The 22675-nt window shown below is 35.1% G+C and overlaps 3 protein-coding genes across 6 annotated transcripts; all 3 read left to right on the top strand.

The window, feature by feature from the left end:
* Nucleotides 1-38: 38 nt before the first annotated feature.
* LOC109101663 (epithelial membrane protein 3-like) lies at nt 39-4529 on the top strand. Its single transcript, XM_042767050.1, has 5 exons — nt 39-226; nt 2196-2284; nt 2798-2900; nt 3638-3778; nt 3920-4529. The coding sequence occupies exons 1-5, from the start codon at nt 127-129 to the stop codon at nt 4096-4098; spliced, it is 612 nt and encodes a 203-aa protein (XP_042622984.1). The 5' UTR covers nt 39-126; the 3' UTR covers nt 4099-4529.
* Nucleotides 4530-5129: 600 nt separating this feature from the next.
* LOC109101662 (protein FAM83H-like) lies at nt 5130-15233 on the top strand. Of its 3 annotated transcripts, none has more exons than XM_042766827.1 (10): nt 5130-6464; nt 7523-8026; nt 8818-8964; nt 9627-9751; nt 10947-11378; nt 12176-12229; nt 12327-12374; nt 12493-12706; nt 13550-13732; nt 14737-15233. In XM_042766827.1, exons 2-10 carry the CDS (start codon nt 7559-7561, stop codon nt 14923-14925), a joined length of 1860 nt encoding a protein of 619 aa, XP_042622761.1. In that variant the 5' UTR covers nt 5130-6464; nt 7523-7558; the 3' UTR covers nt 14926-15233. The 3 variants fall into 3 exon arrangements, with proteins under 3 accessions (XP_042622761.1, XP_042622762.1, XP_042622759.1); XM_042766828.1 differs by having other exon boundaries at nt 7508-8026; XM_042766825.1 differs by having other exon boundaries at nt 7298-8026.
* A 150-nt stretch (nt 15234-15383) lies between these two features.
* LOC109101660 (tumor necrosis factor receptor superfamily member 6-like) lies at nt 15384-20598 on the top strand. Of its 2 annotated transcripts, none has more exons than XM_042766830.1 (7): nt 15384-16242; nt 17856-17978; nt 19180-19317; nt 19399-19440; nt 19676-19717; nt 20079-20207; nt 20292-20598. In XM_042766830.1, exons 1-7 carry the CDS (start codon nt 16113-16115, stop codon nt 20417-20419), a joined length of 732 nt encoding a protein of 243 aa, XP_042622764.1. In that variant the 5' UTR covers nt 15384-16112; the 3' UTR covers nt 20420-20598. The 2 variants fall into 2 exon arrangements, with proteins under 2 accessions (XP_042622764.1, XP_042622763.1); XM_042766829.1 differs by having other exon boundaries at nt 20289-20598.
* The last annotated feature ends 2077 nt before the right edge of the window (nt 20599-22675 follow it).

Here is a 22675-nt window from a genome sequence, read left to right as displayed (position 1 = left end):
ACTTTTAGTTTGTAGAAACTAACCCAGAGTTTTTCTGGAGCTGTGAAGGGAACTCCTCCTCTAACTGAGCTTGCATTCTTTCCTGGACCGTTTTCTCCCAAACGAGGGAGTTTGTGGAGAGAGTGAATGTGTGGAGAAGAGGGGAGGAGACCAGCTGAAGACACAGAGAGCAACACAGAACTCCACACCAAAGTTTTCAGAAGATCTGTTGGTACGAGTACACAAGGTAAGCAGCATTTTTACTGCTTCAACAACAGAAAGTATTTCCACTTCTAATAATAGGCTATAAATAATAGTTTCAGGCAATTTTTTACAACCATAGAAGAAGCCATAGAAGCACCTTTAAAGTGCCTAAAATTTCTTCAGAAAGCTATGGATGTACTGGTGCTTATCTACAGAACCTTTATTTTCTTTAAAAAAAAAAACAACAACAACTTTAAAATAGTCCATATGCAAAAAGTGCTGAACCTAAGAACCACTGAAGAACCTTTAATATTATTATTATTATTATTATTAGTCAAACTATTTATGTTGTCTGAGATATTCTTGTTTGTTTAGTCATCTAAACATGATGAAAATCCTTAGAAACCTTAGACAGAAGTAGAAATAAGATGCAACCAAACAGACTAGAAGATCATGTAATTATTCTTACAAAACTGTCCAAAATGTCTTAATTAACCTCATGTGATCATGTCTGTTCTGCTGTCCTGTCTGAGACATTACTGTAAGATCTACGTACTTTTATGAGCAGTAAGTACAGCTCAACTGTGTTTACAGAGTAAAGAGCATCTTGGTAAAGTCTTGAATGGCACACAGAGCGACTAAAGAGAAATAACTGTCCGAATGTGAGCCAGGAGCGCATAATGAGCAGCTCCTGCATGTAAACATGGAGAGGTGGGGGCCGATTTAATGAAAACCAGAGTTGGAAAATGTTGACTAAATACGTAATCTTACGGCTACACCACAAAGGACCTTTTCGTCTCTGGTTTGGAAAGAGATTCTTGCATGCACTGTGAGTTATTTTTACTGCTCTGTCATGACAGAGAGGGTGTGGAATCTCGGGATCTGCTTGTGTCATTCCCAATCTTCCTTCCCTGTCCAGATCTGTCACACAGTCCTTATTTATGAATGGATGTTTTGTTGATTTCAATCAGACGTCTCCGTCCGTCTTATGGACAGAAAAGTCACAGAAGGTTTGTGGTATAGCCATGTTTGGCATCTTGGAAATGTGATGATGGAAAATCATCTAGCAGTGAGGTAAAAACTCATTTATAGGTATGATGCCAGTGAAGTATTATTACAGCGCTTGAATTAAAGTTCACACATAAGTCCAACATTTTTTTCCTGGAAAAGGTGCTGTCAGCAAATGGCATCATTTTGATCAAGTAAACATGAATATTTCTGGAGACCCTCTATACATTTGGCATCATATACAGAATCGTTCAAAAGTAAAATATTTTTTTTAAAAGGAATTATCACTTTTATTCAACAAGGATGCATTAAATTGATCAAAGGTGACAGTAAAGACACTTATAATGTTACAGAAGGTTTTCATTTCAAATTAATGCTGTTCTTTCTATTCAGAGAATCCTGAAAAACAAAACACATTGCAGTTTATGGAATAGGAATATGAACCAGCACAACTGTTTTCAACACTGATAATAAATGTTTCTTGAGCAGCAAATCAGCATATTAGAATGATTTCTGAAGTATCATTCAACACTGAAGACTGGAGTTATGATGCTGAAAATTCAGCTTTGATCACAGGAATAAATTACATTTGAACATATATTCACATAGAAAACAGTTATTTGAAATTGTAATAATGTTTACAGTTTTTACTGTATTTTTCGATCAAATAAATGCAGCCTTGGTGAGCATTAAAAACTTATTTCAAAAACATACAATTTTTAAAAAAATGATCAGTCCCAAACTTTTGGACGGTATTGTGTGAATGTAACGTCTCATGTATATTCACATGAGATAGTAACCGGATAGATAGATCTTTGTCATTGTGTTTGTTTAGTTTCATTCAGATCTGGAGATCAGACACTAACTACAGCTGTTTACACAGAGACTCTTAATGGCGGACACATCAGAGGCTTTTCAGACACACTGATTAAATCCCAAATGATTCCTTAGTTTTTCTTTGTGAGATGAAAGTTCTCAACCAGGACCTTTTATTCTGCATGCAGGATCCACAAAAATGGCGTTCCTGTTGATGTTTGTGACTGTTCTGCATTTGGTCACCCTGGCCATGCTTTTCATTGCCACCATGGAGAAGGTTAGTCGTAATTCACTGCTGTAAAAGCTATCTTACCCATAGCTATTACAGTAAAGAAACATCTGCCCTATGAGCAAATGCATGGAGTTCAGAGGTCATGCATGTTTGTCTAACAAAATATGTTCAAAATTGTAGGCTAAATTCTAAAATGTACAAAATATTTAATGTATATACTGTAGTGTAAATAATTGGAAATTTGAGAATTCACATTTTTAAAAAGCATCTTCACTTCATTACATACTTCTACAGTAAATTAGCATATTTGTTTGTAATTTTTTTTAGAATGTATATATTTTTAATTTTTATTATACACTTTTCTTTAAGTACACACTTTTATTATTGTTTTATTGTGGTTTTTACACTTTCGTTTGCATTGTTTTTGTACTGACCTTTGAAGCTTCTTTATGTATAAAAGCAGTTTTTTTTATTATTCCTTCTTATTCAATTTTATTAATCTTATTCAACTTATTGTTATTATTATTATAACTTATTATTATGTTGATCTTTTTCTAGCCCTGGTGGTCTTGGGGAGACACAGAGAAAATAGATCTCTGGTATAAGTGCATCTATGAAAACACCACAAAAGCCTGGTTATGTGCTTCTGTCAGCGAGAGCGGTGGGTAATTTATACTCATTTATACTAAACAGATTTTAAATAATATATGGATATATATATATATAATATATTTAATTATGACAGTCCATGAGAATTGGTGGGTGTTCACAAAACTGTTTTTTTTTTTTTTTTTGCTGATTTGCAAAAAAGGCCTAATATTCCCTAATTTGATGATGCGGATTTCAATTTTTATTATTATTATTATTATTATTATTTATATGTATCAGCTTTAATGCACATACCAGATTAACAAAAGCAGTCAAATGTCAAAAGTTTTAATCACAAAAAGAGGAAAAATAAAGAATTCAAAATTACAATCCGCAAAGAAGTGGAAAAAGCTGAAATCAGGATTAGGCATAAAATAAAGTCTTCAGAATCATTCATACATGTGAAAATACATTAGAATTGAACAAATAGTTGTAATCTGGCTCGGATGAAGACAGGAATCATGTCTTTATGGCAGTTTTTCTGCTGATTCAGTGACAATACAAGACGACTTCAGCTTACAAATGGTTGTAAATGCAAAAATGCTATGAAATGCATCATATTTTGTGAGAAAGTGTAACGTGTGTTTGTTGCACTATGTTTTGGAATCTGCACCCACAATGAGTACAAAACAAGTACTGGATTTATTTCAGGCAAATATGATGCAGAGCAGTGTTATTGAACTATTCAAACTAAAGCCATGTGTAGAAAGTAAGTAACTCTTTGTATTTGTGTGTGATTTTCTCTCTCAGAATGGCTGCAGTCAGTCCAGGCCCTCATGATCTTGTCTGTGGTGCTCTCTTCCATCTCCTTCATGGTGTTCCTCGGACAGCTCTTCACCATGTCCAAAGGAGGGCTTTTCTACTTCACTGGCCTGTGTCAACTATTTGCAGGTATATAAACTCTAATTTTGTATTTATTTATTTGGGTATGTAAATTCATAGCATAATCTCACTGAATATCCAATACCATTTGTGCTGCCCCCTTGTGGTCACTTTTTATTCTCACCTCATTCGCTCCATTCACACTCACAGGTTTTGCAGCGTTTGTGGCTGTTCTTATCTACACCTTTCAAAGGAAAGAGATTCTTCAAGATGCTCGTGAACTGGAAATGGGTTGTTTTTTTGGTTTTTGTTATTTTTTAGTGTGTGTGTGTGTGCCATTTTTTCTTGTGTGTGGAGCTTTTTGTGTGTATGTGCGAAAGGGGGTCTGATTTTCTGCTTAACACCACACATGTACTTTAGTAGTTTAGTCTGCTATGAGATTATACAGTATATGCTTATGGCTGTTTTTAGGTAAGCCAGTTTATGATATGGCTTATTTGTTATTTATTATTATCATAACAGTTTTTTAGGACTCAACTCCCTAAACACCTGCTTTGCTGCTTTAGTGGAGTTGCAACAAAACTTGCTGTATTTTCCCATAGTGGGGAAACTGCTGTTCTAAGTCTGATGCTGATAATCAAGTGGGATTTTGATGCAAAATGCTTGTTAAAAGAAAAAAGAAAATTTGCTGAAAATGTACTCACCCACAGGATATCCAAGGCATACCTGAGTTCATCAGAACATATTTGGAGAAATGTAGCATTCCATCACTTGCTCACCAATGAATCCTCTGCAGTGAATGGGTGCCGTCAGAATCAGAGTCTAAACAGCTGATAAAAACAACACAATAATCCACAAGTAATCCACACCACTCCAGTCCATCAGTAAATGTCTTGTGAAGCAAAAAGCTGTGAAACAAATCCATCATTAAGACGTTTTTAACTTTAAACTGTTGCCTATGGCTAAAATATGAGTCTTCTATCCATAAAGTTGCACAGATCAAGCACCGTTTACAAGCTAAAACAGCTCTAAACAAATATGTGGGCTGATTTTGATATGAGAGGACAACAGGGGATGGACTATTTCACTGGAAGGAGTGTTATTATGGATTATGGATGGATATTTTGTCCAGAATGAATGTTTTTGAATGTAAAAACCATTCAAACTTCATAAGTGGACTTCAGGCAACAGTATAAAATAATTAAAAAAATAACTGTTCATGACCCCTTTTAAATTAAAACGCACTAAACATGAATTTGTTTCTTGTAAACAAGCAGCATTTCACTTCACAAAATGTTAACTGATGGACTGGAGTGGTGTGGATTACTTTTGGATTATTGTAATGTTTTTATCAGTTTTTTGGACTCTCATTCTGACGGCACCCATTCACTGCAGAGGATCCACTGATGAACAAGTGATGGAATGCTACATTTCTCCAAATCTGTTGACATAAAGAAAACAAAATTTCAGCTAATTTTCATTTTTGGGTGAACTGTTACTTTATGCTTAAAAAAATAAAATAAAACATTTGGGGTGTAAAAAAACTCCCAAATCTGGAAAGTTTAAACCTGTCCTTTTTTCCATTATTCAATATGTGCACGTGTCATTGTATTATTATGTTTTTATGTATGCAAACTCTATAAATAAAATGTTATTAAAAGATGACAACTGCAGTTATAATATTTTAGGTTAGAGTAAACTTCTCTAAGAAAAATATTTCAGCGCAACAATGAATAGAATAGAACAGAACAGAACAGAACAATCATACCACAAAAATGCTGCAGCTCAAGTAGGATCAACAAGTGTCCACTAGGAACTCATCTGGTATCGAGTGAGTCGTGGTGCTTTTTTACATAGTAATGAGATTAAATCAGTAAAAATAGTTGTTACTTACTAACAATCTGAACAGCTATTTTAAATACTTTAATATTGTATTCAAACTGCTCTGATAAATTTGTATCATTGGCCGTATGGTTGACTTATTAGCATGACAACATCCCATTGTACCATACATTCTCTGCTTTTAAAAGCACTGTTGATTCTGTCTAGGCACAAAATAAACATCAGCATGACAGTTAGACAAAGACAGATAAAGAAGAATGTGTGCATTAATGAGTTGCATGGAATTCCAGTTACTTGTACATGCAGAACCCAAAGGTGAGCTCAGCATACTTTCTTCAGTGGATTAAAACACTCCTTCACACAGGTAGCTCCTCTGCACGTGTCTAAGCATCTAGTATATTTAATGCAATCTCATGTCTGCGCAAATCAAGCTGTTTGACGTGAAAAGAGACCACTAGGCAGGTGTTGAGTTCCAGCCTTGCCCCCTTTTGACTATAGCTGGGAGGGAAGGAAGGTCTCAATCTCTGCTCCCCGGAGAAGACTGGCTCGGCTGGTAGAACCAGTCACAATAGCTAGGCCGGCGACAGAGACGTGTTTACTAAAGACACAATAAGCTCAGAGATCTAATATCAGCCTTATAATGCGAGAGGAAGTGGGCTGAGGGAGACCAAAACACGTTTTAGGGATGGTTGCTGATGATTTGCTGACTCAAGAAGCGGATTTGGACGAAAGCTAAAAATGGGCAGATTGCAGTGATGACTAGTTGCTCACATTGGCTGGTGACGGGGAGTAATTTAACACCAGACAGAGAGAAGCCATTTAGAATGGGAGGAGATAGCAGTGATATGTCAGAACTTGACGGAAAGAGTCAATGGACTGAGGGTGTGTGAGTAAGACAGACCGCCACAGACGGGTAAGTCTCAACTTTTAGTACATAATCTCTTCTTGTGAAGTATTACCATAAAATAGGTTGATAAAAATCAAAAGCAGAACACTTAAGCATACTTTTAAAAAGAGCACTTCTTACTTAAGTGAGAACTGAGTGTAAAGTTCTCTGACACGTTATTTACAATTAAATGAAGATGTATAATATTTTAAATGTGTTATATAAATTTAAACTATTATACATCTTCATCTAATTGCAGATAACATGCAGTTAAGTGTCCGAGAACATTACTCAGTTACTCAGTTAACGCTTAAGTAATTCACACTGAAGTATATTCTTGAAAAGTTAAAGACAACAGAAGTAATCATGAAATTACATATAAAGATGTTTTAAGCCCTAAGTGGGTCAAAAGCACTATAATGTTTAAATATATGCAACTGGCTGAACTTTAGAGTGCTTTTGACCCACTAAATACATATTTAAATGATTACTTGCTGTCTTGAAATATGGTTTCAAGACATACTGCAGAATGTACTCACAATAACTGAAATATACTTAAATGTAATTTCTATTACAGCTTGTATGTCATGTATTTAATTACACATTTGTAATGATGATGTTGTACAATATATTAACTTTAAAAGTAATATTGAATAACACACCAACCTTCCTGAACTCTCTTCAAGCTCACTTAAACAGCCTTTTATTTTATTAATATTATATTGCTCGCAAGTACAGTTGAGTTTTGAAGTACACTACAAGTGCACGTTCAATACAGTTAAGCACACCTCTTTTTTTTTTACAAGGGTGTTCACCAAATCAAATGAAAAAAACTCTAATTGTTGTTGTTTTCCCTCAAGTCTGTATTCCAGGACATTTCAAAGTTCCTCAAATCTTCAAGAGACTAGGGAAATGTTTCTACCATGGAGTATTCTCCTTTTTCATTGACTCTTGGTGTTTAAAAAGAGTTTAATATCTTCAACACATGAAGAAGAACCTCAACTACTGAATAATTCACCAACCTCCAGATGCCGGTTATTGTTTACATATCAACATGTAATTTTCCTCAGTCATTTTCCTTGTAGGAGAAGGATATCTCCAACCATCGTCGGGCTCCAATCATGTCAAACACTCAAGAGCAGAGCCTCAACGAGAACATCGTCTTCGCTCCACTGACAGAATCCAGTCCGGACTTCTTGCACTGCGAGGAAGAGCGCTATTGTGTGGAAAGCCTGGTGAGCTCCGGAGCGGAGGCTTTCTACACCAAACTCCACCAAGAACAAATCGGATCGTTCCTGTCCCCCGGTGAGGTGAACCAGATCTCCAGCTGGGCCGAGGACTATCATCAAAGTGATGCAATCCAGGAAGATGGAAATGGCGAGGTGGAGGTTGGTTCTAATGGGGAGGACTTCTCTGGACATTATTTTCCCACAGAGTCCGACACTCCAGCACCATGCTTGGAACTGGGATGGCCGGAAAGGACCATCTGGATGGACATGGGACAGATTCACGTCTACACCAACCCTCCTGCAGAACAGGCGCCCTCAATACGGGAAGTCCTCAGGAGACACCTACAAGGAGCCACTAAGGTAAAACCAGTTCCTTGAAGCCAAAACAAAAAGGTTGAGCTTAAGGGCCATTCACACCAAGAACGATAACTATAACTATAAAGATATAGTTATAAAAATTGTTCTACATATAAAAGAATAGCACACTACAACTACAACGATAGCAGCACTGATTAACAATATCCTTGGAATCACTTTCAAAACAATATATTTTTTCCCATCTGATGAACCTTAAAACAATCGAAAGCCAATCAGAATCCACCTGAGCTAGAGCTAAAGCGTTTAAAGTAGCAGACAACAATAATAAACAATTCATATAGTTGGTATTGTAGTTATCTTCATGGTTAACATGTTTATATTTGTGTGCAACTTCTATATACAATATATATATGTATGATATCTATATATATATATCTATATACTGTATTAGTATTTCTTTTAGCTTGAGGAAAAGCTACTTGAGCTTTGATTTGTCGTGCAGTGTTTTTATGGTGGTGAAACAGATTTTAGTACTTCAGTAGGTTGGTATATTAACAGGGATGCACATGAGTGGACCAAAATAAAGAATGCGCTATATAAATTAGTTCTGACAGTGCATTTGCGTGTCATGGTTGACAGCTGTTAATGCACAATAACCATTTTAGATCGACAAACTGTACTATATAAGAGTGTAGTTGGTTGAATGTAAAAAAAAGAGAGAAAACTGTTAAAAGCAGGCAACTTTGAATGACGTTTCATATGAAGATTCATCTGCAGGAAGTCTGCTAGAACATTTCTTGTAAGCATAGTTTTTTTGCATTTGTGTTGGGCAGCTGATCGCCGTGGTAACGGATAAATTGTCGGACAACGCTGTGATTGGTGACCTCCAAAACGCTGCATCACGGGGAGTTCCTGTGTACATCATCCTCAACAAAAGATCTGTGGAAGAGAACTGCTTTTCACACTGGCTTCAACATCCGGTGAGTGGATATAGTAAGCTAAAAAAAATTTAAAAATACATAAATTTAAAAACGTATAAAAATAGAAACATTCAGATGATAAATAACAAAAAAATTACTAAAACACAAAATTAAAATATATGAATAAAAACTAATAGTCTTTCAATGATACTAAAATAACATATAATATAGCAATTAATGACTTAATGTTCTGCATGATTTTGTCCTGGTTTTCATGATAATATTTATAGCCAGTTATGCAACCTTTAGACCACAAACCTGCCATGCACACCTTAACAGACTGAACTTAAGGCTGTTCCTCTAAACAAAAGACTCAGACACACCTTAGTGGATAACTGCATCTGTTAGCAAACGTTACTCTCCATCACAGAGTATATTTCTCTTTCTGTCTCTGTAAGTATGAATGAGAAGAACTCACAAAGCAGTGATGAACAGGTTCAGCCACATTCATCTGGTGCAGATGGTTGCCGTGCGGTTGTGGAATGTTTGAGTTCAAATCTCTCCACATCTCTGAAACTTAACAGGAACTGACCTTTAGTTAAAAGTTTTGAATGCAGTGGAAATCAACCGAAGGATCAGTTGATCAGTGCATTGAAGAGAAATGTTTCCGAAACATTTGATTTTGCAATGTTGTTCACGTGAATCTCTTCCACATATTCCAGAATATTATGGTGCGCGTTCTTGGAGGTAAAACGTACCTGACGCGTGACACTAAGATAGTCGTCGGAGAACTGAAGGACAACTTTGTGTTGGTGGATCTGGAGACGGTGATATTTGGGAGCTACAGGTAAAGAACGGTTTCATAAAAGAGTTCATAAATCAGCCAAGAAACGTATTAACTGCAGTTGAAGACTTGCTCAAGGGAACAAGGGTGGGAACTTTCTGGGATTTGAACCAACTTTTGGGCTGCCAGCTCATACCTTTAAGCCACACCACCCCTACATTATACAGACAATTAGAGAAATTAACAGTTTGTGGGAACAATTTGTTTGTCTCTGAAGATACACTTCTTTTAAAAAGATTTTTCTTTTCTTTTAAAAGTCTCTTACGTTCACAAAGGCTGCCTTTATTTGATCAAAAATACAGTAAAACAGTAATAATTTGAAATATTATTACAATTTAATGTTTTCTATTTGAATATGTTTTAAAATGCAATTTATTCCCGTGATTTCAAAGCTGAATTTTCACTCTAGTCTTCACTGTCACATGATCCTTTAGAAATCCTTCTACAGTACATTTCTTATTACAATCAGTGTTAAAAACATCTGTGCTGCTCAATATGTTTTTGAAAATCCATGATATATTTTTTTTCAGGATTTTTTGATGAAAAAAAAGTTCAAAAGAACAGCATTTATTTTAAAAGGAAATATTCTGTACATAGCCTTAATGCATTTACTGCCAATCAAACGCATCCTTTCTAAATAAATGGATTAATTTCTTTAAAAATAATCCTATGGATCCCAAAATTTTTAATAGTAGTGTAAATAAATAATGACTTGTTCACCTAAAATCGTTTACTTTCAATCATTTTGTTTGAAATTCATGTGATTCCACACAAACACAATGGATTCACACTGTCAAGAACCAAAAGAACAAAGTAGCATTATAAAACTCATAAAATAGTTATTAAAATACTCAAATACTCAGAGGGTTAAAATAGTCCATATTTCTCGTGAGCAATCTTCCAAGTCCAAAAGTTGCATTTTTTTTTTTTTTTTTTTTTTTTTGCTTTGAGACAGACAAAAAATTTTGGAATGATTCTGAAAATGTAAAAGTCCAAAAACATCACTTTCAAAGCAAATCGTTGTCTGTTAAGAGACGTGCGTTATGTTTGAAATATGTGGCAGAATGAGTTCTGAATTCCGCACGAGTCATGAACTATTTTTATTATAGTTTTATGATGATACTTAGTCGTTTTGTGGGAGTTGTACATCTTCTAAATACTTTATAATCCGTTGATTTGTTTTCTTTGTCTTGGTCAGTCTTAGCTGGACCGACGCTCACCTGCACCGTCAGCTCGTCACTGTTTTGAGCGGCCGGGCCGTTGAATCATTCGATCAAGAGTTTCGGACCCTCTATGCTGCCTCACTCCCGATCCCAGATGCATGGAAAACTGGAAAAGTAGCTACCGAACCCAAACCATTAAAAAAAGTACAGCCACTGAACATTAATATCAACAAAGTTGAACTCAAAGAGTTGGTCTCCAGTCCTCCACCTCCACCTACCGACAACCCCCTGGACTGGGAGGCGATGGGGGTCATCCAGAGATTCCTGGACAGCCCTCTAACTCCACCTGATGCTGCTGAGGTGCCGTTTCATCATCAACAGCTCCTGGAACGGCATCCGGGAAGATGGGAGCCTTCCTACAATGACTTTAACAGCAGACTTCTGCCTGGGTATCAAGAAGACGTTAAGTAAGTCAATCATGCACACCTCGGACGGACTCTATATGTGACGGTCTCACGATTACTTAAAGGAAGAGTGCTCACAAAAATATGAGAAAACAACAACTAAAAATAACTGGTAACTAACTATATATTAGGTTTGTGTAACAAATGTTTTAAAATATATAAAATTATTAAATGTCATTATTCATGACAGCTTTCGAATAATTTGCATTAAATACTAGAAACTGACAAATTTGTGATAATGATAAACAATATAATTTGACAATATACTATAGTATTACTTTGTGATGTTGTGCCACAAACATACATAAAATACATTTCAAATACAAAAAGACATCACTGTCTAAAACTTTCACAAATTTGTTAGATTTGTGTGTAATAGAAAAAAGGCAGTAATAAACTATATAGAATTATTGTTCAAAAAGTCTGCATTCATGCTTTAATGTGCAGAAGTGTGAATGAAATGAAGAACAACAAGTGAAATGATAACATAATTTTGTTCTATTAATTTAATTTCTTATTACTGAATGTATTTTATCTTTTCATGAAAGGTCTGAATACACAGTTTTTGATTTGTGATGAGGAAGGTTTTTAAAATGACTAAACCTCAAACTGGAATGTATGACTCCATATAGATTAATACACTGTATTATGATTTAATATTCTGTAAGCTGTGATAACTTGAAAGATCACAATCCTGAAGCTGCTTCTTGTTGCATTTTAGAATTAGGTCAAATATTCGCTGCAAAGGCATTTTCTGTACAAACTTTTTTCTTACTCTGTCTTATCTCTTCACGTTTCAGGTTTAGTTCAATGTTTCTGTCAGATCTAAGGCACCCGGAATATCCAAGAGCAAGGTCACTATTTCTCAAAAGGCTTTTCATATAATATCATATGTACAGATGCTTTGTTAGACTTGTTTGCACTTAACATACTTGGCCTTTTTTGTTGTAGGCGACATTACTCTCCAGGAGAAATGCATTGCAATGAGGTGGTGAACAGGTAAATATTACAACCGCTCCAAAACAGACATTCAGAAAGACCAGAGTGAAAGAGAAACCGGTTGGCAAAAATTTGGATAGATGTTAACAAAAGTTGTTCTAATCTCTTTCATCCAAAGGCCTCCTCTACAGATTCCTGACAGAATCACGTATCCTCTACTGAATGCTGAAAGTGAGGAGAGGTTTCCGCTGTACAAATCTCGCACCCACCGAATGGACATGACATCAGAGGAAGAGCTCGGAGCCGCTGCGAGAAGAGAGCCCTACCAGAGGCGGGACAGAGCTTTAGGAGATACGATGAACCCCGAAGGAAGCACACAAGCTCATTTTAAGGTATATGCTGCTGTACATTAATATAAAAAAAACTAATTTGCATTAAATTACCAATAAACCTAGAAACAACCATAATTTATATAACTGACCTCACTGTGTAGAGATAAACAACGAAATATTATATAAATATTTTGTGATATTATTTTGCATATTGCCACAAAAAAAATGCACCGCAGACATCACTGTCTAATATTATATGTCAGCTTTATGTAACAAAAATGTAAAAAATGTATTAAATTATCATAAAAATCATTATTCATCCTTAATTAATTATTTATTCATCCATAACTATTTATGTCAATTTTGAACAACAATTAATATTTTAAACACCACCAATAAAATTAGAAATACCACATCAAAATGACCTTAAATGGTGTGATAAGCAGCAGAATAGTTCTAAATATTATATTATTTTGTATATGTAAATATGTATAATGCAGAGCACACATCACAGTCTAAAACTAAATGTTAACTTTGTGTAAAATATTAAAAACTACTATTATAAAAGTCATTATTTAATTATTTTGGTAAAATAATTGTTTACTATATATATATATATATATATATATATATATATATATATATATATATATATATATATATATGTGTGTGTGTGTGTGTGTGTGTGTGTGTGTGTGTGTGTGTATGTGTATGTGTATATATGTATATTTATTTTTTTTTTTTATAGTTATTTATTTTTTGTGTGTGTTAAAAAAATACAGTTTGTTTTGGTTTTAGGACGATACTGATAAAAGGTTATGATCCACTTGAAATGTTGACTACTATATATGTATGTATGTATATATATTTCTGTTCTCAATTCTGTTTTATTTTCTCTTACAGAAGCCATCAGAACTGTCACGGAGCAAGACTTTCAGCACTTTGAGTGACATTCTAAAACGGGTTAATGCACGTGCGGGTTCCTCAGGACAGCAGAGGACAGACAACCGAGCGCCGGGCGTCAGCAAATCCACACTGGACCTCAATTTACAGCGTTCAGACACGGCATCAAATGCTCGAACCACCGTAAGTGAGATCAAGATTTCTCATTCTATGTGGCAGACTTTAGGAAAAAAAATATACATACAATTAACCCTAAAAGAGTCATAAAAACAGTCATGTTACCACTTATATTTTAGGCCATTATTAATGGAACATGGTTATTTTGAATTTATTTCCATAAACCACATCTGTGGCATGTTGTCAGTTATAACTTACTCCTCAGTAAACAGTAAACATGCTTACAGTAAATACATGTACAACAAAAGCCTAGAAGAAAAGTATTATAGATTTAAAATGTACAACATCACACTGTCTCAAAAGTACACTAAAGTTTAGGGTCAGTAAGATTTATTTATTTATTTTTCATTTCAAAGAAATTAATACTTATATTCAAGAAGGGTGGAATAAACTGATCAAAAATTACATTGAATATTACACTGTTACATTAAAATAAATTTATTTTAATGCATCACAATTTCAAAAAATAAAATTAAATAAGCAGCACAATTGTTTTCAAGATTTACAATAATCAGAAATGTTTCTTGAGCAGCAAAGCAGCATATTAGAATGATTTCTGAAGGATCATGTGACACTGAAGACTGGAGTAATGATACTGAAATAATAAATATTTTAAAATATTGCTGTTTTTGCTGTATTTTTGTTCAAATTAATGTTGAGCCAAAGAGACTTCTTTTAAAACTTTTAATAAACTTACCTGCCCCAAACTTTTGAATGATATTGTATAAGAGCAACACATACATTTAAATTTAAACATTACATTACTGTGACAGTTCATCAAAAACTCTTGCTATTGTAGGATTGGTCATGTACATTATTAAGGCAATAACATTAATTACATTGTTAATGCTTAATCAGAAGTTCATCCTCCTAGAATTTAATTTCATTTAAAAATGTTTACAATTTTTATTTTATTTTATTTTATTTTATTTTCCCACACTCAAAGTCATGAAGTGAGCCAAATGTTGCTTTAGAACCCTAAGAAATGACCCACTGCTACTGTCTTTCAGAACTGTGATAATCTGCCCTTGACTCCAGCTCTGGCCCTTATGAAAAAGCGAAACGATGAGATTAAATCGGGACTGTTGAGGAGCATGCCCGGTGTGTTTACACCGGGTTACAGAACTCCCAAGTTTGGCCTGCAGAGGGAGACATGGAGGGCTCCATTCAGAAGTCATAGAAGTGAAGAGGAGCACTGATGTTATGCAGGAAAACCCAGGCAATGACATCACCAGTGTTACAATAATTCCCACGTATTTAAATATGTAAATGTTACCGTAATAAACAGGACTGCAGGTAAAAGGGGATCTTCCTGCTTGCAGAAAATAAATATTCATCAGCAACGTTACACTTGAAAAATAAGACTATTAATTTATGCCTGATTAAAATGTGTATTGACAGATGTGATGGACTGTCACTGAATTCAAATGCCAGCTGTTTACACTGCCTACTGTTTAAGACATACCTTCATTTGAACTAGATTTATAAAATCAAATACCACAACAAATTTAAGAGGCTGGCTCTTTCTATTCAAATATGCTGTGTTTAAAGTCAAAATGAAATTTGGTACATCCATTGGTCGAAAAGGACAATCGTTTCAGAGGCGGAACACGTTATTCATTTTTTTTAATAATATGCACTGATGAATCATTCAAAATAACATTAGGAATAATAAATAAATAAATAAACTGTAAAAATAAGTTTTTTTTTCAAATTACTGGAGTATAAAATACTAGTCTTTCTACTTCAGAATTGTATGTTTACTGTAATTCTATGTGTTACTTGTTTCTTTGTAATAATTTGTAAAATTTACTAGCAATTTTCAAATGAAAAATGTTTTAAAGTAAATCCTGCTCGATTTTTTAATTCTTCTTCTTCTTCTTTTTTATGTGTAGTCAATTTTAATTTCATGTTGACTTTAAATCATTAGATCTGTCTGTATGGGCTGCTAAGATTAAACAGAAATATAAAAAAGTTTGTTATGTGACAATAGATTTAAATATTAAAAAATCAACAACATTGAAATATGGAAATATCCCTGATATAAAATATAATCTTATTATTATTTTATTATTTTCTATCATTATTTTATTACTAAAGGCAGAGAAAGGAATGTCCTGCACTTTTAAACTGGCTTGTCATCATTTATAAAAAAAAAAAAAAAAAAAAGAAAGGTGACAAGTCATTGTCAAACACTCTTTAATGCGCCTGTGTGCGTGGGTGTGTGTACATGTGGGTGCATTTATGACATTTAGGAACTTACAAATGTGGTTTCACTTGTGAGCGCTTCAGACTCTGTATAGACGCAGCTCACTAGAGAAGGTCTTTATTCTCAGCATCTGTCAGAGAAGCGTGTGTGTGAAGTGTGTTAGCCGTGTCGTGGAGGATGAAGCTGCTCCATGGACTGATCCTGGCTGTGGCTGTCCTAGTTCTGGCTGCAGGACACAGTGTGGAATCTGGATGTGAGGACTTTGACATCAAGGGGAAAGATGTGTGCTGCACAAAGTGTAAACCAGGTGAGTTTTGTAAAGGAATGATTAGCTTTGGGATAAAATGATTACGAAAAGATTGATAAAATTGATAAATATTTACTTTTTGCTTTTATTTTTGCTTGATGTGCAAGATTCCTGTTTTTATAGTAAGGATTATGATTGGGGGTAGGAATAATTTTATACAATTTATTGTGAAAGGGGCCTTTGGTTAAAAAAAAATGTTAAAAAAAAACAGGAAAAAAAAGTATGAATGCATGGGTAAAAAGAGATAGAAAAACAGAAGAAGAGAGAAATACAACTTGTACCATGGTATTCTTAGAGAGTACGGTGTAAAATGATTTAATAATTACTAAGATTTAATAAATCAATCAAAAAATAGTTCACATAAGGAAGCAGATTTATTTTTATTTTTTATTTATATACAGTATATATAGAGAGATATGCCTGGGTTTAGTCTCAATGGAAATATTTACTTTAATACTATTAATAACAATGTGTTATAAAGCAACACCAAAAATATCAATGTAAATAACAAATGGAAACCACATGACAATTTCCACATTTCTGTCATGCATACTTTTGAATGTATTTTATATTATCATGAGACGCTCAGATGTAAGAATTGAATACATAGTTACTAATTTGTGATGGAGAAAGTGTTTTGAAATGATTAAACCACCAAACACAGAATTACTGTGATAATATTGATAACAGTGTGTTATCTAGAAACACCACACGAGTCAATATAAATAGAAGTCACAGTATTTAGTCTGCATTTAAATACACATGAAGACTGTGATATAAAGTGTGTCTCAGTTTCCCCTAATGATAAAGTGTGATCATGTGATAAAACCACACACTCTAAAAAAACACTGGGTTAAAAACAACCCAATTTGGATTGTTATTAACCCAAGGGCTGGGTAAATATAGGACAGAACCCATCTTGGGTTAATTTTACCCAGCAAATTAGGTTGTTTATTTAACCCAGCATCAGGGGTTGATTTAACCCAGATAAAGTTTATTAATTTTTACTATATTACTAGCTTATTTTTTTACTTCATACATTAAATAATGTTTACAGATTAACTTAAATCCTCTAAACTTTTCTAAAATAATCCACACAACCGCTGGTTTGCATGTTAACTTCCTACCCAAACACTGGGTTGTTACGTTTAACCCAGGAGCTGGGTAACACAAAAACTACCCAAACACTGAAAAAGTAACCCAAAAGGCTCAACCCAGCATTTGGGTTAAAAAAATAATAATAGAGTGCATCTGAAGGCTTCATTCATCTTTAAGACGCATGTCAAGGTTTACTTTCGATTTGACTATTGTCTTCACCATAAGTAAACTTCATCAGATTTTTCTGTTTCAATTTTTTCAATTTGTTATTTTAATTATGTTACTTAAATTCTTATTTTTTACTACTACATATAAGCATAATCAAAAACAAACTATAAACTTCAAATTCTTGTGTCACTCATGCCACTCATTAATTTATTAGTCAACGAGAAACAGTGCCCAATGTTAAATATTCCTCATCCATTTATATCTCAATGTTTCATTATTTATTTATTTTAATACTAAATCTTTATTCATTTACAGATGCTCAAAGTGTATGTGTGTGTTTGTTGCAGGAAACCGTCTTGTGACTCCCTGTGGTTCAGATCCAAACACTTTATGTACTCCCTGTAAAAAAGGCACCTATATCACCGACCCGGCCCAGCGGATGTGTTTGATCTGTGATCAGTGTAGTTCAGGTACGGCATTTAATGTATATATTTTTACTTTTTAACTGATGTTCAGCCCGTCCTCACATCCAAGATGTCCAATACTGCCGCATGTCCATGTGTTCTGCACATCACCATACAAATGCCAAAAGCGCCCTTTTCTGACAAATTCCGATTATCTTCCCAAAATCCCCATCTGGGATTTTTTGCCCATCTTCCCATTCCAACAGGTGTGGGTGGGTCTTATGGAAAAGGCTAAATCAGGTTGCACCTTACCTGTCGAGAAGAAACTCTTCAAGAAACACTTTGTATAGACTAAAACCCAAACATTCTATCAAATTCCTCATTCCTGTAAAAACACTGTCAGTGTTTACCCTATTTTACCCTGTCTGTGTATTTTGGCAAGTCTTTGAATTTTGCTTGCACACAAGTTTCTTTTACCACACCGTTAAACACCTTTGGCTCAGCCTGCTACAGTAGCCACGCCCCAGACTCTTGCTATTGGAGGAATACAAATACCTATGGTCTGTGTGTGTGTGTGTGTGTGTGTGTGTGTGTGTGTATATATTATACAGTATAAATGCCACAATTCTCACAACTTTTTAACTTGACTTGCAAAGCTGAGAAGAAAAGTCTGCTGAATTGCACAATATCAAAGATATAATTCTTATTAACTATATAATATAAACAATATAATTCTTAATAATCTCAGAAATCTGAATTGCGAGTTGTGAAATTGCAGTTGCAAAGAAAAAAATCAATCTTGTTTTCACCATGGAATAAAAAAGGCCACTGCAACTTTAACCTCACATTTGTGATTTTTTCTTGCAATTATGAATTTATATCTTATAATTCAGAATTTTCTTCTCATAATTGCTAGTTAAAAAGTCACAATTGTGAGATGTAAAGTCATAATTTTGAGAAAAAAGTCACAGTTTGAGATTAAAAAATCGCAATGACCATTTTCTTAAATTTTTTATTCTCAAAACAAGCTTCCATATTTAATAGACTGGCCCAAAAATTGGAAATTTTATCTTCACAAAATTGTGTGTTGGGGTTTTGTCATCATGACAGTCTGTGGATGATTATCAGTTTGAACAGCCACAGATTCAAGAGTGAGGCGTTTGGTTCTGTGCTGATCATGTCAAGTGTAAGCTTTGAAAACTGGAGCAGTGTTATGAATGTAGCTGCTTGTGTTTTGATGATGTCTCGCTCCTCTCCTCTGCTCCAGATAAAATGCGGGTGAAGGTGAATTGCACTGCCAGCAGTAACACAGTTTGTGAGTGTATACCGGGATATCGATGCGCAAATGACAAATGTCTTCGCTGCATTAAAGAGTCTGGTAATGGACAGCAGCCCAATTCAACAAGTGAGTCTGGACAGAGATAACTAATCAGTCTGTTTATATTAATAACTAATATGACACTGACTGCAAGTTCTTTCTTTGAAGGTACCAAACCAACAGTGTCGCCAGCACGCAATTCAGACAGAAGTGAGTATGACAGAAATAAATAGCAGAGAAATATGTGGCCATAATAAAGTCCACATGTTCAAACTGACCTTGCTGATAACACTGGTCTCTGACAACACAGAAGGATTCTGAACACCCTGAACGGGTCTTTCTTTCTAAATTCATATGGACTATTGAAAGTGTACCTACATTTTTCATGAATCTGACCTGTTAATAACTAATATGAATCTGACTGCAAGTTCTTTCTTCTTTGAAGGCACCAAACCAAAAGTGTTGCCAGAACGTGACGCAGAAAGCCGTAAGTATGACAGAAATAAATAGCAGAGAAATATGTGGGCAAAATAAGGACCACATGTTCAAACTGACCTCACTGATAACACTGGTCTCTAACAACACAGAAGGATTCTGAACACTCTGAACGGGTCTTTCTTTAAAAATTCATATGGATTATTGAAAGTGTAACTACATTTTTCATGAATTTGCCCTGTTATAATTTGTTTAAAAAATCACTTTTGCTGAACAGTTGCATGACCTAAGACATTACCTTTTAAGAGGATAAGAGGTTACCTTTTAACAGATGTAAAACCATCAATTTTGTTTCCATTGGCATCTTTAAAAGTCATTTCAAGTGACTGACTCATTGTTGCTCTTTGCTACAGAGATCACTGCTATTCTCATCATCTTCGCGCTCATCTGCTTAGTGATACCTGTTATTACAATCCTTTTCCTGGAGTGGAGAAGAAGAAAGGCCACTCATAAACCCCATGCTGAAAAGGAAACTCTTGAAGGTAAAGATATTTGTGTGTTTTCTTTAGTTATTCAGCATATAGGTTTCCTAACACAAACATGTTTTTCTGTGTCTTTTGCTCAAGGAGGACAGACTCAAACATCTCTTCTTGATGAGCCCAGCTTCTGTTTTCCTCAGCAGGAACGCGGCGGCAGCAATCAGAGTTCGACGGCCTCGCTAATTTCACAGGATATCGGACCTTTGGAAGCATGAACTTGTGTTCTGTAGCAAGCTGAACATAAATGAGCATTCATTTGTAGTTATATGCAGATATGTATAATGTCTATGTAATGTGTAATTTATTTACTGTATTCTACTGGAATCCTGTCATTAAAACTGTATTCATGATGTTTGTGAATGTTTGTTGCCAATAAAGCAGCTGTAGTATTTAAGATGTTGTTGCACGTATCATGTTTTCATATTAAGCCCATGCTCTGAAACAACACATTTTGTACTTCAATTGTTTACCACTCAGAATCAAACCTTGCTCAAAATTACTCTGATGACTTCTATAATGAAAACATCTAAGATGTTAACACGTGGTACAAAAAAAGGGAAAAAACTTTAAACTTCATACAAGATCAGTTGTCCTCTTGCCATTTAAAGGGGTCATCGGATGCACATTTCCACAAGCTGATATGATTCTTTAGGGTCTTAATGAAAACTCTGTAACATAGTTTGGTTAAAATTTCTCAATGGTAGTGTAAAAAACACTTTTTTTTTACCTTGTCAAAACAACTCTTTTCAGAAGCAGTTTTGTAGCACTTTCCTTTAAATGCAAATGAGCTCTGCTGACCCCACCCCTCTCTTCCAGCTGCTCTCTGAGGGACTGTTTACTTTAGCCGAATTGCTAATTTGCACATTATTAGGAAAGGCAATTTGCAAAGATTGATTAAGGGGCATAGGGGCAGCTGTGGCCTAATGGCTAGAGAATTGGACTTATAACCAGAAGGTTGCAGTTGGACTTATAAGTCTCGGTGCTGGCAGGAGTTGTAGGTGGGAGGGAGTGAATGAACAGCGCTCTCTTCCACCCTCAATACCCATGGCTGAAGTGCACTTGAGCAAGGCACTGAACCCCCAGTTGCTCCCTGGGTGCTGGATATAGCTGCCCACTGCTCCAGGTGTGTGTTCACTTCTCACTGCTGTGTGTGTGCACTTGGATGGCTTAAATGCAGAAGCACCAATTCCGAGTATGGGTTACCATACTTGGCAAATGTCACGACTTTCACTATCACTTCACTTTTAAAAAAAACACACTCACTACTTCTGTAGGTGAAGCTGGATCACGGATGATTTGTGCGAATATAGACACATTTATGTAGATTGGGGGCACATTCTCTTCAAAAACAAACGTAATCCACTGTGTTTTCTGCGGCTCAGATGTCGGGAATAAATGACGACTGCTATGTTCATTCTTACATCCAACAACAGAACACTTCAATCACTTAGGAGTCATTCTTGTCTACATCTGCCCCGGCTGTGAAACAATGGTGGACTGATGACAGCTCACTCAGGGCAGGTTTAAGGTAAGACGCCAGTCCAGTCTGTGCTGAAACACTACTGTCAATCAAACTATTGTGGGAGGGGCCTGTTTTTGTACGTCACACAGACAGGCAGCTGAGAACGGCTCGATTTGAGAAAGGGATAAAGTATTAAGCAGATTTAAAAAAAAAAACAAGTGGATTTTTATCATTTTAGGTAGGCTGTGTAAACACTACCAACACACATTTCAGTTCAAACAACTTGTAAAAGTGTTCATGCTCAAAATGTGCTTAGATGACTATTATTATGAAAACACCTAATATTACAAAAAAGAATGAGACCTTTAAACTCAGTACAAGTTCAGTAGCTATTTAGCCTTTCAAAACAGAGAAACATTCATTGCTCAGAGTGTGCCCAGATGACTTTTATTATGAAAATGCAGGCCTATAAGATGTTAACACATTACAAAAGAGAAAAAAAAAATCTTCAAACATGACACCTTCAACCTTCATACAAGTTCAGTTGCCATTTGACATTTAAGAAAAGAGGCATTCCTGCTCAAAATGTGCTCTGATGACTTTTATTATGAAAACATGTAAGATGGTAACACAAGAAAAAAGAAACCCTCTCAGTATGAATTCAGTTGCACTTTAGCCTTCCTGAAAGAGAGGCGTTCATGTGGCTGATGTCATCACCATGCTACACATGCACAAAAGGTTACAGTGAAATTCTGTGGGCCGTCAGGATGTGACAGTGTTTGATATTTTATTTCAACACCATCAGAATTCCCCTGCATAGCATTCATTCAAATCCACCGAATTTCCAACTGCAAAAACCCTGAATCTTCACATTCTGGTAAAAGACTTCTCAGGGTCTTTTCTGACCTCTGACCTTCAGATGAATGCTTCCCAATAACATCAGTAAACACAGATTTGCAGTTATTTTTTAAGAACTGAAAATGAGGAACACACATTTCCAAAACAAATG

The sequence above is a fragment of the Cyprinus carpio genome, chromosome A11, assembly GCF_018340385.1.
Source record: "Cyprinus carpio isolate SPL01 chromosome A11, ASM1834038v1, whole genome shotgun sequence".
Lineage (NCBI taxonomy): Eukaryota > Metazoa > Chordata > Actinopteri > Cypriniformes > Cyprinidae > Cyprinus > Cyprinus carpio.
This window is presented reverse-complemented; position numbering and strand designations above follow the sequence as displayed.

What these genes read in the sequence shown, in the direction of transcription:
- LOC109101663 (XM_042767050.1), top strand. Translation starts at nt 127, where the DNA reads ATGTGTGGAGAAGAGGGGAGGAGACCAGCTGAAGACACAGAGAGCAAC. An exon ending in TGCTTCTGTCAGCGAGAGCG is followed by an intron (nt 2,901 to 3,637) that starts GTGGGTAATTTA and finishes TTTCTCTCTCAG; the next exon opens with AATGGCTGCAGTCAGTCCAG. An exon ending in CCTGTGTCAACTATTTGCAG is followed by an intron (nt 3,779 to 3,919) that starts GTATATAAACTC and finishes TCACACTCACAG; the next exon opens with GTTTTGCAGCGTTTGTGGCT.
- LOC109101662 (XM_042766827.1), top strand. Translation starts at nt 7,559, where the DNA reads ATGTCAAACACTCAAGAGCAGAGCCTCAACGAGAACATCGTCTTCGCT. An exon ending in GTGATATTTGGGAGCTACAG is followed by an intron (nt 9,752 to 10,946) that starts GTAAAGAACGGT and finishes TGTCTTGGTCAG; the next exon opens with TCTTAGCTGGACCGACGCTC. An exon ending in GGGTATCAAGAAGACGTTAA is followed by an intron (nt 11,379 to 12,175) that starts GTAAGTCAATCA and finishes TTCACGTTTCAG; the next exon opens with GTTTAGTTCAATGTTTCTGT.
- LOC109101660 (XM_042766829.1), top strand. Translation starts at nt 16,113, where the DNA reads ATGAAGCTGCTCCATGGACTGATCCTGGCTGTGGCTGTCCTAGTTCTG. An exon ending in CTGCACAAAGTGTAAACCAG is followed by an intron (nt 16,243 to 17,855) that starts GTGAGTTTTGTA and finishes TGTTTGTTGCAG; the next exon opens with GAAACCGTCTTGTGACTCCC. An exon ending in AGCACGCAATTCAGACAGAA is followed by an intron (nt 19,441 to 19,675) that starts GTGAGTATGACA and finishes TCTTCTTTGAAG; the next exon opens with GCACCAAACCAAAAGTGTTG.